Source organism: Cavia porcellus, unplaced genomic scaffold (assembly GCF_034190915.1).
Source record: "Cavia porcellus strain 051 isolate PalLab524CR breed Dunkin Hartley unplaced genomic scaffold, mCavPor4.1 scaffold_10, whole genome shotgun sequence".
NCBI lineage: Eukaryota > Metazoa > Chordata > Mammalia > Rodentia > Caviidae > Cavia > Cavia porcellus.
The window spans coordinates 76,730,972-76,750,032 of NW_026947493.1; the positions used below are offsets into that span (position 1 = coordinate 76,730,972).

At 33.9% G+C, this 19,061-nt stretch overlaps 1 protein-coding gene across 8 annotated transcripts in view; it reads right to left on the reverse strand.

Annotated features, from left to right (window-relative positions):
* The window catches only part of Csmd3 (CUB and Sushi multiple domains 3), a 1,082,130-nt gene that overhangs the window by 291,520 nt on the left and 771,549 nt on the right, over nucleotides 1-19,061 (reverse strand). For all 8 annotated transcript variants that reach the window (XM_063257640.1, XM_063257641.1, XM_063257642.1 and 5 more), the window contains one exon: nucleotides 436-605. In XM_063257640.1, the coding sequence (XP_063113710.1) occupies nucleotides 436-605 (170 nt within the window). The remainder of the gene's footprint in view (nucleotides 1-435; nucleotides 606-19,061) is intronic.

The following is a 19,061-nucleotide window of genomic DNA, read 5'->3' on the forward strand; positions in this document are numbered from 1 at the left end:
TTTGATATGTATTTTGATGTATTAAGAGGGATAATTATGCTACTGCATAGACATCGGAATCAAAACAACTGTTTCTTAAATAAATAACCTTTTTTACAGAAGGTCATTTATATATTTTGTATATAATATTTCCTAACGAGAAATTATGGTTGAAAATTTTATTTTGATGTTACTGAAATACAAAAAGATATAAATTAAAAATAAAACTTACCTTTTTCTACTACAAATAAATATTGGAAACAAAATATTCTATTTTTATTAATATAATATAACTGTGGGAATCCCTGTATAACATATAATGTAATCTATAATGGCCAAATGAAATTATGATTATATATGTCTATATATATATATAGTTTACATGTATGTAAATTTATGATGTGTATATAAAGATTTAAAGACAACCAGAATATAAACATGTGTAAGTCGACCTACCTTAAGAACATCTCCTTGTGCTAAATGAAATGTTCTGGCTGAGATATTGATCCCCTTTCCCGCTTGAACCTGAATGCTGTAAATGCACTCATGGTTGTTTTCATAGTTGAGTGGATAATTTGGAGAAAGCAAAATTCCTTCATTATTTGTTGCAGATGCACCACATTCGGCTGCAAGTAAAAGAGAATATTGAAGTACAGTTTAATAGAGAGCATTATTATCTTCATATAATTCTATGTATGGAAGTATAAATATATTGTTTTACCTTTGTTTAACAGAAATATAATGTACAGAATGGCTGAGTGGTGTAGATGATTTGTTCTTATCTAAAATGATACATGGCAAGAAGAGACTACTGCCCTCTGAACAGATATTAGCTTATAAAATGGAGTATGTAGTATATTTTACAAAATATTGCAATTTCCACTTGGACAGCATGGAAAAGAATGAGAGCAAAGATATTTTCTGGACGTTTTAAGTGTATAGAATTTTCTCATATATTTAAATTTGTAAACTAGTGCTTTTAAGGGTAAAAAAAAGTGGACACATGCAATGTGTTTAAGACTGGTTTAATTTGATTTTATTTTTACCTCTAAAACTATTTTGACCACTTGTCCTTCTAAAATTCAGCCTTTCCCTGATCCAAGAGCATTAATAACATAAAGAAAAATAAATACTACATTGTTTTTGCAGTGATGAAAAACTAGCAACTAATAAGTTTAATGAATTGGACATTTTGGGAAATTTTATTACGTTTCGCAATTTAAGCATAGACTGGATTAAGGCTTTCACATAATAAGATATATGGGCTTACTAATTCTCAGGACTAATTGTACAAAATTCGAGGAAGTATTTAACTACTTAGTAACACCAGGAAATTCCTCAACAAATTTTATTGTAATTTTATTTTCTCAACAAGTTTTATTGTAATTTAAAAACCTTGTAGCCATATTACAAAACCAAACAATAAGTCTTTGTAATTATGAAATATGTTTCAAAAATTCAATTCATTCCTTAAAAAAAATTTCTAATTTCTTGCTTCATTACCAAACCATACAGCTGGAAGATTTATATTTTCAAAGATTTAACTAAAGAGAAAAGAACGAAATCATTACATTTCAGAATTCAGACTTAAAAATGATTTGTGGGAAGGATGAAGACAACAAGGTAAATGGAAATGAACTGCTGTACTTTTCACTGCTCAAACATTAACAAGAATGAGGTTCAAGATAAAAGCCTAATGAGGAAAGGAAAGGGAGGGAGAAGCAGTGGCTACACTGTTGACATTGTGTGAAATAATTCCAAAAATGGATTATGTGATGCTAACAACCAGTCACACAAAAAACAGTCACTCATACAGCGTTTCTACCGTCTTTTTATATTAAAAGATAAATAAAACTGTCAAAATATTTTGAGTTATGTTTTATTATAACATTATTTAAATGTATTCAAACAGAAACAAACATTTTTATTCTTGAGTCCTATACAGTCATAAACCAGAACAAACACAGGAACCAAGTAGCAAAAAACAGTGAAGTTAAACATAGTAAACAGACCTACTGTGGCAGAGATTTTATTTCCCTAAACTAAAATGCTCCTTGGCAATCCGTCTCAGAAACTAGTTATGGAGTACAGGCTTTCAGAGTTCACCACATCTTTATTTAAGCTTGTTACAGAATGACTCAATTCTTTTCCCCAAGTTCTCCCTAACTATGAATTTGGTAGCACCTGACACCATGTGGCCTTCTCACAGTGGGAGCTGTTTATATTTTTCTCTCATCTCACTTTTTCTCGTTCATTTATTGGGACTGGGGTGTGCTTGTGGGATATGAAGACAAGGGTATCCACATCATAGAGATGATTTAGAATGCACACATATTTTTGCCAGATTATTTAGAGGAAAATCTAAACTATTTTATAGAATTGTGGAGTTTTAAAAATATTCTCTTAGATGAAAATATTGATTCATAGATTGAGAAGTTTTGCAATTCAGTAAGTTTTAAACTTTTAGCTCTGTTTCTTCAACCTGTATGGCTTTGTAAATGATGTATTTCTTCAAAACTTCAATATCATCACTCATGCAAATGGAAATAATACTCTGTTGTTATGTGCATGCATGCATTTGTGCGTGCATGCATGTGTGGGGGGGGGGAGAGGGGGGGGAGAGAGAGAAGGTCAGTAGCTATCATTGTGAGTATTGTAAGTATAAGTATTAATGGTATCATTATGTCACGAATAGTAGAAAAATTTTAAAAAGAAAAGAAAAAGACGGCTAGAATATTAATCTTGTTCCTAGAATGAAAAAAAAAAAAAACCTTTCCAGACGTAGATTTACATTTATCTATAAAAGACAGATTTTTTTCTAATTCTGGAGAATTATTTATGATATTGTAATTATTTTAGCAATTTGCATAAATTGAGCAAGACACAGATCTCTAAAAATTATAATCATAAATCATATAAAACAGCTTTTTAAAATATACGAATAATTTATTATTAAATTCCTGACACATAACCAGCAAATGTCTTACATTACAGGGTTTGTACTGTGTAACTTAATTAATTTTTTATTTTAAGCATAGCTTATTTTATATTTTGTAAGTAACCTGATTTACAATTTAAATTGGGTTACATTGGCCAAAATTCATTTTGAACTTGGTAAAATAAAATTATTCTGAAGGATTAAGTAAACATTTGGATTAAATTAGATCTTTCTGATTTCACTGGGATCAACTATGTAAATTGTGGACCCCAATGTAAAATCAATACTCACTGCCATATACTGGAAAAATATTAAGTATTTCAAGAAACCAACAGAGCATTAAACCAAGCATGAAACCTTTTTAGCATGGTGCCCTGGGCGACTGTATGGGTTTCACATCCATGAGGCTTAATTGCATTTATTTCTCATAATAATTCTGCAAGATGCAGCTTATTTTCTCTCATTGTATGAAGACACCAAAGTGAGTTTTCTTGCCAACATCAAAGAAACAGGTTTATCAGAGCTGGGGATTACACTGTCATTTGTCATTGCCCAGTGTTAAAGGGTGCATGTATAATTTCTCTTTCAGAGCAAAATTTTTTCAAGAACAGTAGGTAACGTAATAAATTATTATTTTAAGAGACCTACAAGGTGCATTGGTGCATACTAAACAAAGCCTGTTCGGTTTTGTTGTGATATTGGTTTTACAGATATGCAACCTCGTAAGAGCAGAGGTCATTACTCATTCTTTTGCCTTCTGTGAGAAACTGGTCTGCACATAAATAAGCATCTAACAAATTCAATGAAATATATTGCAATCAAGAAAAAATAGTAGCAGCCCAAGAGTAAAAGAATTGCAAATGTGTCCTTAAAAGTTATATTTTTAAAAATTTAAAAACCTAATTCTTCAGTGTAAAAGGAAGCATTCCCAATATGTATTCCAGAAAATAAGTGGAATGGAAACTATTCCAGGTATAATGGTACAAAAGTGACTTTCTTATACTTCAATTACTGCCTCCACTAGTCAAGGGCCTTCTATTAAAAATAAAGAGGATCATATCTGTGGGCTAGGGCTCATGCTGGGGTTCAGAACACATCAATTTCATGTATAATAAATATATATGCATTATATTACACATCATTTTAAATATTCAAGATCATTGAATATCATATTACCTAATACATCGAGGAAAAATAGTGAAATACAAAAAATAAAAATCTGTTCACAATGTTTCACTTATATATATATATATGGGAAAATGTAAATATCTTTCAATGTGTTCATAAAAAAAGTTTCAGTTAAAAGCAAGTTAGGAGGAACATCTTTAACCAAAATACCAGACTCCCTGAATTAAAATATTAATAAAGCACTTATTTTATGGAAAATCTCACCTATGATTTAATATTCAAATTTCAATATGCTTAAAACTGACATCCAGTGCTCACTGCAAAGCTAACATTTACAAGGTCCAAGCTCTCTTTCTGTACTTTGGCTACACAAGTCTTTCTTGGATTTGATACTTTAACATCAAAATAAACAGATATTTTATATTGATTATATGTCCAGGTCAAACAATTGAGCATGCTTTCTGCTCAGTTGTGTAGTGAGTTAACACAATGACATCAGTGAAGCAAAAATCTGGTTTATTTATATTTTTAATTTCTGCTTAGCTAAATATTTGGTCATTTCAGGAATATACTCATGACCGGCACATCATACTTCAAAGAGCATCACACAGAGACATTTACAGAGCAACCCTGTCTGCCTTTCTAGCTGTGAGGCATCTTTCTGTCCCATCCTTCTCATCTCCAGCCTCTGGCTTCAGCGGCCTTGCCACAGTCTGTCACTGTAACCTGTGAACATTCTGCTTTCTTTGTATAAAAACAGTACCTCTGATGCAAATGAAGAAAATAAAGTTCCACACCAAGAAAAAAAACTCAATATTGAATTAGAAAGTAGTTTTTCTTTCTAGCATCAGTGGCTATATGGTATACAGACACTGTCACATGTCGTATATCAAGAATATTTTTTAGAAATATTAAGCATAACGAAAATATCAAAACTTTTATATTATGCGATATGAGTATCTCAGAAAATGTTTGCAATGCATGCTTTAAATTAGAAAATATAAGTATTGGTAAATTATGATCAAATATTCTAAAGATAAGTTAAAATTAACCTAGAAGAGGAGCTTATAGAAGGACAAAAAATACTAAGAAAGAAGGATAATTAGATGCTACTAGCAAAACATCTTACATCAAAGAAAATAAACTACAGAAGAGAAGTAAAAGAGTAAAGCTTGAGTAAAGGAAGTCCTAGAAATCTGACAGGAAAACGCGAGAGCTTAAAATCTCCCTTAGTCATAGTGACACCTGCCACAGCTGAGCAGGCTGAAGGGGTCATGGAAGCCAAGAATTCTAGGCTAAACTGGACAACACAGTAAGATTCTATCTCCAAAGTTTAAAAGAAAAGGAAATAGAAAAGAATAGAAAGGATTGGAATGGAGGGGAAGGGAAAGAGAATGAAGGAGAGGAAAAGGAGGAAAAGAAAGAGCTGAGAGGAGGTGTCATGGTTTATGTCAGTGGTCCCCAAGCCTCATAAATTATGCGTTTGTGATTGGTTCATTGTCTAGCGCTCGGATTGGCGGTGTGGTGCTACACCCGCCTAGGGGTGGAGCTTGGGTATGATGTAATGGCCTGCAGAAGGTGTCTCTCTCTCTCTTGCAGGTTCACACTTGCTGTTTGCAGCCGGCCTTGAATGGCTGCCTCCCCACACCACCCTGCTGCTTGGAGCTACTGAGTATGGCCTGAAACCTCAGAGAACTGTAAGAAATAAACTTCTCCTTCCCCAATTTTGGTTGATAGGTACTTTGTCTCAGCAATCAGTAAAAAGCATCTAATACAACAGCAGAGGCAGGCAAGGGGAAAGGAGAGGAGGAAAAGAGAAAAGAAAGGAGGAAGGAGACAGAAAAGGAAAAGGAGAAAGAAGAGATTTATCATCCAGCCATATCAGCATGCAGAAAGAGCATGCAACTGTCACCAAACCTTTACCAATATGTGACTCTCTGGATGGAACACTGGTTTTCAGATAAGAACTATGTGACTGTTTACACCACATTCCTGTGACATAACTTTCACAGTAAAACTAAAACTACAATATTATTCTATTATAAACAGTTTATTTTTTAACAGGGTAACTAAGTGGAGATAATGACCTGAAATATTTAAAGTGGCTTGACCCCTCCCCCCAAAAGTAAAATATTCTGATTTGTACAACAAATTGATTGATTAATTTAATAAATCCTTATAATGTACTTACTGGGTAAATGAAGTATTAGAAGCTCATAAAACTGGAATCCTGACCCACTGTGAGTGTTCAGAACTCTTCACAGGGCCTCGCAGTTTTGCTTTGAGTGACGAAAGATGAAAATATGCAGAGAAGAGACTAAACAAGTTCCATTCTGTTTGTTTATTTAGAAGTGGATGAGAAATCTATTACTTTGAGTACAAAGATTACATCGTTTTCATGAAGTAAAAACACCTCCCTCCACTTTATCATAAGCCCAGCTTCAGTCATACCTACAGCAAATTCTTTTTTTTTTTTGATAATTGATATCATTATCTATGAAGTCTAAATTTATGGTATGTGTGTGTGTGTGTGTATTCCAGGAATTGAACCCAGGACCTCGCACTTCCCAGGCTGCTACTATGCCATTGAGCTGTTTCCTTAGCTCAAGTCTAAGTTTCATAATATAGATTTTCTACAATAGGAGCAATGGTAAGGTATTAATAGGCTACAATGGCCCCTCTCTCCAATATGCATTTGGGAGGGTCATCTTTATAGAAACAACAACAAAAATACCACATAGTGTAGCAAAGTGTTAGGAAGATATTTTTGGAGACTACATTGTTGGTGCTCTTTATAGAATGGAAATATTTTATGTGCAATTTCTAGTCTGCACATTCTATAGGTTTAACAAACACACATTGAGGAAACCTTTTGTAGAAAACACAATACTGAAATATTTTTATTTCATAACTAGGTTAAAATACATTTGAGTTACTTAAATGAAACTCTGCTAAATGTAAAAATAATATGTTGATAAGTAAAGCTTTAGTTGGACTAGAACAACACACACTGGAATCTGGTGATAAGAGTTCCTGCTCCAGTGAGAAATTCACCAGAGCAGGGACATTCATTTAATTTCAATTTTCTCTCACCTACTATAAAGCAGGCAAGCCCATGCATCATTAATCTCCATTACTGGGGCAAGAAAATCTGGTAGCATCTATTGTGTGCACAAAGCCATATATTTCCAGATAAATGAGTAAAATGCGTTTTAGTAATTTTGCTGGGCAATTTGAAATATGTCTATTCAGTGAAGTCTGCAGTTGTTTTTTAAAATTTGCATTTCAACTGAGTCTTACACTATTTTGATAGCACCACTGGTTATTTTTAAATTATTTTTTTTTGCAAGCAGTTAAATATATTTTGCTTAGATTACTTGAAAAACTTTGAAAGCTTTTAAACATAAACATATGGTATGCCAAGTCATATAAGGTATGGCATTAAGCAAAATATATATTTTCCACAAAATATATATTTTCTCATTGCATGAAGAAAATAATGATAATGTGATTTTGATCACAGATAATTAGATTCAAACAAAATTAACCTTTCTCTTTTGGCTACAATTTGCTTATATTTTTATTTTAGTCATAAGCTTATTATATTCCAAATATAATTTATATCATATTTTTATTAAGTCAAAACTATTGGTTATAAGAGTCATTATTAAGACATTATTTATTGCAAGCTACACCATTATTTTATGGAAAGTGTATTCCCAAGAAAGCAAGATTACTCCAGATAAACTACAGTCATTGTATCTTATGTGAATGCATAATAACTGATTAAATATTAGTTTTAAATTTTAAATGTTATTATGTTATTTATGTTATTAAACATTAAACTAATAAATTGTAAAATATACTCACAGGAGCGATTTTTAAAGAGTATTTTAAATATGCTTTGTTGAAGTAGCAGTTACTAGTCACATATTTGATTTCAGAAAATTTTAGTCAAAATTGTATAATTTATGTAAGCAGGAATAAAGAGAATTTGGAAGGTAGAGGAGTAAGTGAATTCCCATAACACTACTGAGACGGTGAGAATCCACTCGCGTTGTGCATACCTGACTTTTTCCTTATTGTGGTCTTTCTTAGCAATACCACAAACCTAGCTTTCTCCTTCCAGCATCTCTCAGTCCATGCATTTATGCATATGAATGCAGTTAAGTGCTTTTTAATGTAATTTACAAATCAATTTTTTTTTTTTTTTTTTTTTTGTCTTTTTCCTTTTTATCGGTACCAGGGATCGAACTCACGACTGCCTGCTTGCAAGGCAGGTGCTTATGCCGCTGAGCTAAATCCCCAGCCCCCATCAATTATTTTTTTTAATTTTTCTTTGGAGGAATTAATTTGAAGAATTATTGTTTTCTCCTTAAAACTGATTTTGTCACCCAATGATAATCATTATTACCCCTGCAGGATTTTTTAATTGCATTCACAATTGAAGAATATGAGTTCAAAATATTTTAACTGAATATGCAACCATGTGTCAATTTGGAGAATTTTTTGTAACTTTACATTGTTGTCACCTAAAATTATGAGGGCTTAGTTACTCTTTTCGAATGTTAATTACAACAAGGAAGATTCTCTATACCTGGGAAATAGTAGATTTGGATAGGGGTCTCCTGTCAGTGTAGTATCTACTCTAGCAGAGGGACAGACATGCTGACTAAACCAGTATGTACACCAATGTGTAGTCTGTAGTGTGGATGAAATGAAAAAATGAGAATGTGACATCTTTTAAAAGAGCAATGAGAAGAAGCCAGTGTGCAGTTCCCATGGGTCAGCAGAGGCCATGCCGGGTCTGAGAACACATCAAAAAGTAGTTTGATCTTCCCATAAAAGGTGGAGATCAGGCAGGGCCCAGGAAGACAGAATCCAGATTGCATTTCCCGGGAGCCAACCATTATGGGGGCTGAAATCAAGACTCCTTCCCTGGCAAAGCAACCGGCTGGTTTGGAGGACAGGCTGAGTTGACAGCAACTGAAACACAAAATGCTTGTATTGTTTGACTGATTTTGCAGGACTAAGCTGGGTCCTCAAAGCACCTACTGGGAGGAGGACAGTATGCAATGTGGGGGATTTCCTTCTGCCTTGTTTTTGAAATCCAATAATGTTCTCAGTGTTTAGTTTTGTTCTGATTTATGTTTTATTTTATTCAATGCTGTTTTGATTAGTTTTTTATTATTTTGTTTTATTCGATTTTACTATGTCTGAGGAAATGGACGACTGTTGTGAAAATAACAAGATATATTATGGTAGCCATTGTGGATGACCTATTGCCCTGCTTTGAAGTTTTGTACCACTTTCACTGCTTTGTTTTGATGGGCTTTGTTCCATTTTGTATTGTTGGATTTTATTCTCCTTAAATAATAAAATAAATAAAAGAACAATGAAAGAATGATATCAGGAAAGAGTTCATGCTTAGGCTATTTTGCTATAACCCTGGAAGCTGTTCAAAGGCAATCAGAATGTATGAAGAAGCAATCCCAGGGTGACAGAGCTGCTTGAATGCAAGCAGAATTAGTACGCTACATAGAACCCCTAGCCCGTGTGCCAGTCTAAAACATTTGAAATTATTTACTATGTAGGCAATAACAGTAGAAAATACCTACAATGCGAAAAAAACAGGATTACTTATGAGAAATCTACTAGAGTGGCTCTCTGGGGAAATGGATTGTGGACTGTGTCTCATGCTGGGTGGAAAACTTTGAGAAAATTCCTTAGTGTTTCAGAAAGAAGAGGATGAGCACTTAAATGAAAGCCAAGGAGGAAGAGGACATGAGAGAATAAAGGTTATAGAACTTTGGGACAGTGGACTATGGAAATGAAAGAAAAGGAAAGATGGATAGAGCAAGAGGAGGGAGGATGAACTAATTATTGTACAAAATAAATTTAATATGCCTGTTACATATCCGGGGGAGAAACACACTGAGATAGACATATACATATCCATGGGAAGGATATTTCAAGCCACAGACAAAAAAACCTCATGGATTGAGAAGAAAAATAAAATCCTAAGAGCAAGGAATATTTAATAATGTTTCTCATATGCCATGATCCTGGCATGGTTTTCTAGATCTTCTGAGGGCCCGATAGATACTAACTCAATATCAAGGAGGTAGAATTATGACAGAGAGAGATTCTTGCAATAAAATCATGAGAAGTAGTAATTACAGTGCAGAAAAATATTCTTTTGATCTAACAGAATTTAAGGTTTCTTAGAATATAATATAGCAACAATTAAGATAGTAGTTTTTACTGTTTATTTAATGCTTTTTATATGCACTTCTCAGTGAAGCACGTTTGTGTTTCTAAAGAGGAGTTTGAAGATGGGTGGACTCCGACCCAGACATCGAAACTCTCACATTTCCACTCAGAGATAAGCAAGGTAGAGCCTTGCAATCGGGAGACTCCGCTTTGTGCAGCGAGACCAAAGACAGCATAAATAATTATGCTGCAAAGCAGAAGATGTAGGAGAAAAGCACAGTGTTTATGGGCTTAAAGGAGGGAGAAATCACTGCTTTATGGTCAGAGAACATTTCATCTTGGTTTAGTTGTATTTTGAAGAAAGGGTAAAATTATGATCAGCTGAGAGGAGAGAAGGAGGATTTAGGTGAGAAAGAAGACAATTCCATTTAAGGGTATTAATTTCCCTAGTATGGGAAAGGAAAAGAAACCCAGATGTGAGCTTTAGTTTTATTTAGTCCACTGGAGATTTTTATATAGTGTCCCTTCCAATTTTACAAACATCTTTGCCTTACTGAAATAATTTCTCTAGAGTAAGTTGAATAAATAATTAAAAGTAAATCTTAATCATAGAATACATTCAAAACTTGTTTACAACTTCAAGCTAAAATGTAGGTCTCAGATTTGTATGACTTTAATAAATTTCTCAAAAGTTAGAGCCAGGTGTAGGGGTGTATATACCAGTTCTTTGGGAAGCTGAAGCAGGACAAATGATCCCAAATGTCAGACTTGCCAAGACAAATTAATTATGTTGGGAGAACCAGCCTCAAAGCAGAAATTGAAAAATCTGCCCTGTGAATGTGAAAAACCTCAGTGTGAACACCTTCAGTTTAATTTCCATTACTCCCCCCCCACACCCCCCCAAAAAATGGTTAGTGCTCACTTTCTGGGAAATAACAATGACATTAATTAAATCCATTAGAATTCATTGTATACATAAACTTGTTTTCAGCTAAATATTATAATCATTTAGTCCAACTTGTACTTTTGCAAACCAAAATTATTTACCTTACTTTTTTCCTGTATCATAATTTATAACTTTTCAGTTCAGTAAAAACATTTGTTCTGGTGGGATGAGGGACAAAGTGTTTTACCACACTTTTTTCTTTTAAATAAATATTTTTAAAGTCCAAAAAGTCTTAATAAGAGTTTCTAATGTTTTTCTTGCACAAATATAAATATAGTTATGATTACCATCTATCATAAGGGATTTCTAAATTGATTCATCAGTCCTGTCCTTAGTTCTAGAATATTTTTGACTTTAGAAGCAAAGCAGTGGTGCTGCTTCATACGCTTAAAAACATAGAAAATCTAATTACCTGGGCAAGAGCCAGAAGAGAAGCTTTATGGAACCATCACTCAAAGAAGTATCAATTTAGACAAATACGTACAAATACAAAGAAAGAAACACATCCTGGAAGTTTAGGAGCTCAACGGAAACATTCCAGCACATATCTGTTTTAAATTCCCAAAAAGGATTCATTATAAGAGGGAAAAAAAAAAAAAAAAAAACAGTTTTAGTTACCTGTGTCACCCCTCTGCAAATTGTAGAGTGCTGTGTGAAGAGACACCCTCCCCCGGCCCACTTTTGTTCTCTCATGGAAAATAAGAAAGCGGAGAGTGGAGAGTGCCCAGTTTCTCCATTCATGTAGATCTTTGCTCAGAGGGCCAACTTCTCTTGTTACACCTAGAATTTCCAGCTAACTGAAACTGATGAGTGATTAGTAGCCACCAAGAGAAGAAAGTCTATGCAGTTTTGAGAAAAACCTAGCTCTTTTTTTTTTGGGGGGGGGGGGTTACCAGGGATCAAACTCACAACCTCACACTTGCCAGGCAGGCACTTATGCCACTGAGCTAAATCTCCAGCCCAAACCTGGCTCTTTCAATGACTCCATCCAGCTCTATGTGAAGCTTTGCAGAATCCCTGAAAATAAGAATAAAATACTGCAATTTGCTGTAATCAGGGATTGCAAGGAAAACACTTAACATACAGGACACAAAATTTTTAACATTGTTTATAATGGTCACCCCCAAAGAGTCAAATACAAAGAAAGTGCAGGAAATCTGTTTGTACACCAGAGTAGAAAATCCAGCTGAGGGTCTGGATTCAATGGTAGTAGCCTGTAAGAGTCCAACTGAAGATCTAGAGCCCACAAGAATGACTCATGGCAGGCTGTTTTATGGATATGCCTTGGGAAGGCCCAAAGATCATGGTAGAAGCTAGAAAGTCTGTACCAACAGAGGATATGCAAGTAAGCCCAGAGTTCTTGCACTGGAGTCAAGAAGTGATGCTCAGAATAACAGCCAGGGCTACCCCAAAATTACCATAGCCATTCTCAGCAACAATGAGGTCCTGAGCTGTTCCAACAATAATAGCCAAGTTCATATCAGCAATCCAGCATGACAAGCTTCCTCTGGAGATTAAATAGTACACATGTTCCCTTCCAGAGCCAGGAAGCGATACTCAAAGTAAGGACCAGAGTTCCCCCAAAGTGAACCTCAGCCATTCGCAGTAACAAGGTCTTGAGCTCCTCCTATGGTAGCAGCCAAGTTCATCAGGGGAGCCAGCATGACAAGCTCCTCCAGAAGAACAACGGTTCTAAACAAAAACACTTAGGAGAACCCAGAATGCTACTTTCTTCCTCTCCGCTTCTCTTTTTTATGCTGGCAACAGTCCTCAGGTGGACCCTCTACTCTCAGCACTATGCTGATCCAGTTCAGGGGTCTTAACCTGACCACCAGTTTTTAATCCACCACACAGTTAAACTGCATTCTAGACTAAAAATGTTTGACAAATTTACAAAACATCCCACCCAACAGGGACAGAATATATATATATATATATATATATATATATATATATATATTTCTGAAGTGCTTATGGGATATTCTCCAGGACAAATCACATTTTAGATCACAAAATAAGTCAAAAATATTCAGAAAGACTTAAAACACACTAAGGAATTTTTTAGCCATAACAGTATGACATTAGCAATCAATAAAAGGAAAAAAATCTGGAATATACAGAATTTTTTTATGCACTTATCTACTGATAGGCACATGGGCTGATTCCACATCTTGGTTATATGGAGTACTGCTGCAAAAATTTGGGGATTCAGATATTTCTTGACACACTGATTTCCTTTCTTTTGGATATGCAGACAGGAGCAGGATTGCTATATCATATGGTAGTTCTATTTTCAGGAAACTTCATACAATTTTCCAGAATGAGTGTACTACTTCACATTCACACCAAGAGTTTGTAAGTATTTCCATTCTCTCACCAACACATGTTATAGTGTGTATTTTTGATAGTAGCTTTTTTTTTGAGATGGATATCATTATATGTGATGTTACCCAGGGTCGGTCTGAAATACTTAAAACTCGAGTTGCAACTGATTCCCCACCCAGCTTCCTAGTTGCAGAGACTATGGACAGGTGTCACTACCTTTGGATGATAATAACCATAACCATTCTAGTATGCGGTGATGCTTGCAGAACTCTGTGGTTCTACTAATAAATACTACACTTTTCATGTTAACTGAGAGAATTCCAAGATATTTGAATTCTACCTCAATGAAGCTGTTTAAAAAAATGTCTTGCTGAAAAAAAAGACAAAATTGTAACCAGTGTAAGATAAGAAGATAATCAAGAAAATAAAATCAAAGTTGAAAAAAAGAGACAAATACTACCAAGGAAATTAAAAGGATTATACTGAATTATTATGAACTCTTACACATCAGTAAGTTTGAAAACCTAAAAGATGTGTATAAATTTCTGGAGATAAGTAACTGTCAAGATTGGAAAGCATACACACACAGTAAATAATAAAAACAGACCAACAGGGAGTCAAAGAAACCCTTGAATTTAAATACAAGTCTCCTCAAAAAGAAATGTGGAGGCATGGAAGCCTTCACTACTGAATTTTACCTAGTTTTATTTAATTAACTAATTAATTAATTTAGGAGGCAGGGTCTCACAATGTAGTACAGGCTGGGCTTGAACTCACTTATGTAGCCCAGATTGACCTCAAACTCACAGTAATGCTCTCGCCGCAGCCTCCCAAGTGCGTAGTGTTTAAAAGAGGAACTAACAACTACTGTCAAACTATTTCAGAAAATTCAAGTGAAGAGAATTCCTTCAAACACAGTTTACAAGACCAACATTATGTTGACACCAAAACCACCCAAAGACACAATGACATCAAGAATAACAAAAGGAAGCTACAGATGTATATTTATGATGGACTTACAAGCAAAAATTCTCAACAAAATACAAGCAAAATGAATCTAGTAGAGCATCAGAATCATATATCTCAATCCAGAAGGATTTATCCAATGATACAAAGACAGTTCAACATATACAAACCCTTAACTGTGACACAACACAATAACAGAATGAAGAATAAAAATAAATATACATCTCAATAGTTTACATAAATTACATTCATTGCAATTTGACATCCCTTCTTGACAAAAGTTCAATATACCATCTGTAGAAGGAACACATCTAAAAACAGTTAAGGATATATATTTATGTTACACTGAACAAATGAAAGTGAAGTATACAAGGAAAAGAAACAAAGGGCATACCAAATGGAAAAGAAAAAAACACTCCTGTTTGCAGTTAACATAATCTTTAAAACTCCATAAAGGAAAAAATGTTAAAACTGATTAAGTAGAGATACAAGATCAACAGAGAAAAAACACTACTGTATAACTCACTAATAGAAACTATTGTTAAAAATCAAGAAAGCCATTATGTACAATTGATACCAAAAATTATCTAAAATGAAGTTTAACCAAGGTAATTTTAAAAAAGCACTGTACAGCTGTAATTACAGTAATGCCTTGGCTCACAAACAATTTAGTTTGTAAACAATTTGGTTCCCCAACAAAAGTGTTTGGCAAAATCTTGTTTCTGTTTGCGAACTCCACATTGGGTGACAAACACAACCACAGGCATCTTCCCCCACAAACACAAACTCAGCCATTTTCCCTAAAATTGTAAAACAAATTGTTAGTACATTCAGGTGACTCTGTATAAATCATGGATGAAAAAAAGTGAAAAGGATAAACACAAAGGCACAAAATAGAAAGATATCTCACATGCATGGACTGGAAGAATTAATATTTCTTAAATGTTCACACCATAAGAAGAGCTCTACAAACTCTATGCAATCCCTACCAAAATACCAATGTTGTTCTTCACACATCGAAAGGAGGTTCTGAGCAAGAAAACCAGGGCTTCTGGCTACGATGGTAGAAGGATCATTTCCATGACTCTGCAAATAAGAATTAGGGCAGAGGTGGTGAATCTATGGCACATATGCCAATCAAGCTGTTTATATCACTGAATGCTCTAAGATTTGCCATCACTGAGTTAGGGTAACAGGAGAATCTGTGTTTGAAGGAGAGTTGAGGAAGAGCACTGGGAATCAAGAAAGAAGTCACAGGAAGGTAATAACTACAGAAGAGCAATAAAGCAAATTACAAAATCATGTGCAATAGCAAGTTGGAATTTCAAGTGGGGTGTGTGGAGGTTGACTTCAAAGACACAGACTACTACTTGGAATCAAGCCCTCCAGAGAAGACTTCACCATGAAATGAGAAAAAGATAACCATGAAAAGAGTAGAGCAAATCTCAACATAGAAACACAAAAGTTATGGAAAATTTAAGATGCCATGATATCACCAAAGGTTCATAACTCTTATGTAACTAAAGCCAAAGATGCAAAAATGGATAAAATGCCAAAGAATTTAAAAGATTAAGTTTAAAATGGCCAAGGATTTCAAAGAAGACACAGCAGATGAGTTGAGGAATGCATTATAGGATATGAAAGTATAATTTAATAAAGAGATAAAGATTCTGAAAAAGAGCCAAACAGAAATCTTAGAAATGAGAAATCTGGTAAGCCAAATAGAAATTTAGTTGAAAACCTCACCAACAGACTATAAAATACTAGGCCAGAAAAAATACTAGGCCTTCAATATAAGGTTGATGGATTATTACATTTTCAAAGTGTTACAAGAAAGAAAATAAGAAATTATGAGCAAAACATATAAGACTTATGAGACATAATTAAGAAGTCAGAACTATCAGAGACTCCTACGCTGGGCTCCAGGCTCCTGCTAGGTGTTAGAGTGCATGGCAGAAAGAGCAAGAGACTACACAGCAGTGCAGTGGGGATCCAGAGGTAGTCAGAACTTCAACATTTATTGAGTGAAGACGGGATTATCAGGTGAATCAGAGGACAGTGGTGAACTTAAAGTAATGAGGACCTTTCCCAGGAGTTTCTTTAGTCTTAGTAGAAGGATCTTAGTCTTATTTGTAGCACTGCCCTTATTCTTATTTGCAGAATCATCGAAATGCTCCTTCTACCAAGGCTACTAGTAAGATCCTTAGTCTAAGTCTTAGTCTTAGTCTTAGTCTTAGTCTTAGTCTTAGTCTTGGTCTTAATAAGTAAAACAGGATGGCCCAGTCCTAATGAAACAGTGGGAAATTTAAAAAGGTGATACCAACAATCCTAAACCTTCATTCATCTCTTAGGCAAGTATTAAAACTAGCCATTGTGTATGTGAAGTCCCCAATACAAAATTATGTGTATGCAAATCCAAGGTACAGGGTAAAGGCATAGAAAACATAATCAGTAAAATAACAGCAGAAATGTCTCAAATTTTAGGAAATATTTGTATATACTATTACAGAATGCTTTTAGAATCCCAAGCAGACATGGCTGGAGAAGAACCTTTCCATATCATACCAAAAGTACAGAATAAAATAATATTGAGAGCTGCAAGAGAGAAGTGACTAACACATGTTATGTTCATGGAGCAATGCTTCTTGATGAATGCAATGAATATGTGCTGCAAACATATGCTAACAAAAAATTTTGAGAGAAGAGAGAAACCAAGTCAATTCTAAAGCAAACCTATCAAAGTAATAGCAGATATTTCAACTGAGACTCTAAAGAATAGAAAGTGATGTAGTTCAAATACTTGAAAAAATAATAAGTTTTAGACTTTCCAGCATAAGCTTAACCTAAAGAAATTAGTGACCACCTAATCTAGTATTTGAGAAATGATTCCAAAAAGAATCCTACAGATAGAGGAAAAAGCAAGATAAACCACATTGAGAACTTATGAAAGCGAAAAAATAGAAATATAACTGTTAGGAAATAATAAAACAATATTAATTCAATAAATTTTAAATCCTTATGAAAATAGACAAAAAAGAAACATGGATCTCTAAAAACATTCAGAAAAAAATGGCAAATGACTAGAACTACTACATAGATGTATATAACAACATTGGACAAAAATGGTCTACATTTTCTCATTAAAAGACTTAGGCAAGTTGATTGGATTAAAAACAAATCCTATTCATTTGCTCTCTCTAAAAAATCTGAAAGCAAGAACCAGTAGCTATACTCATAGCCGACAAAAAAGACTTCAGGCCAAAACTGGCAAGAGGAGATATAATGGTCACTTCATATTGAAACCAGAGAATACACAAAACATAAATAGATAAAAAATGACCCACAGTATTTAAATAGTACACAAAATCTGCCAAAAAGAAAAGCCCTGGAACACATATATTGATTTCTGAATTTTTAACAAACCTTTAATAAACTAATACCATTGATCCTAAAAATATATCATAAAACAGAAAGAATTAAAATCTCTCTTAACTCATTCTATGAAGCCTTTATTACCTTGATCAAGACCTAAGAAATAAAAACACCAAAACCAGATGACTGATATCATTTATGTGTATAGATACAAAAATTCCCAATAAAATACGTGTAAGTAAACTTCAACATCATTTTATTTTAAACAGAAAAAGTAAGAAATAACAGTAAAAGTTTTCAAACAGGCCAGAAGAAGAGTAATAATAATCAACACATTGCATATTCAACATCATTTTTAAAAGATTATACACTATGATTAACTTTGTATTCCACTGATTAAGGTTTGTTTGAACATGCACAAGGTGAGAAAAGTAATTCACTATGTAAATAGAATCAAAGATACAAATCACATGATCCTCTCAACAGATGCAGAACAAAATCCATAAAACTGGATAATTATTTGTGATTTAAGAAAAAAAAAACAACTCATAATCCAGGCAGTATGCCTCAGTTTTGCAATCCCAGCACTCCAGGATGTTGAGACAGAAGCATCACCTTGAGTTCAAGGCCAATCTAAGCTACATAGTGAGTGTACGGCCAGCTTTAACTGCATACAGAGATTCTATCTCAAAAAAGAAAAACAACACAAAAACAAAGAAAGGAAAAACCCAATAAGATAGATATAAAATGATCATACCTTAAACCTCAAAATAATGAGCATGCTATATGACAGAGCCATAGTCAGCATCATACTGAATAGGAAAAATGAGAACGCATTTGCTCTAAAATCAGTGAGACAAAGATATCTGGTCTCATTAATCTTATTCAATACAGTACTGTAGACTTTACCCAGAATTATCAGGCAGAAGAAAGAAATGAGTAAGATACAAGTAGGGAAAAAGAATGTTAAATTATGTCTGCATGCATATGAGGTGATTCTATAACTGGAAAATCTTAAAAGTCTCTTAGAAATAATGAACAAATTTATCAATGTATCAAAACAAAAATTAGTAAACAAAACGTGGTTTAGTTTATATACCAGTAACACATTTGTGAGAAATATATCAGGAAAACAATCCTCATCTAATTGACTACAAAAAACAAAACAAAACCAAAGTCTAACAATGAATCTAA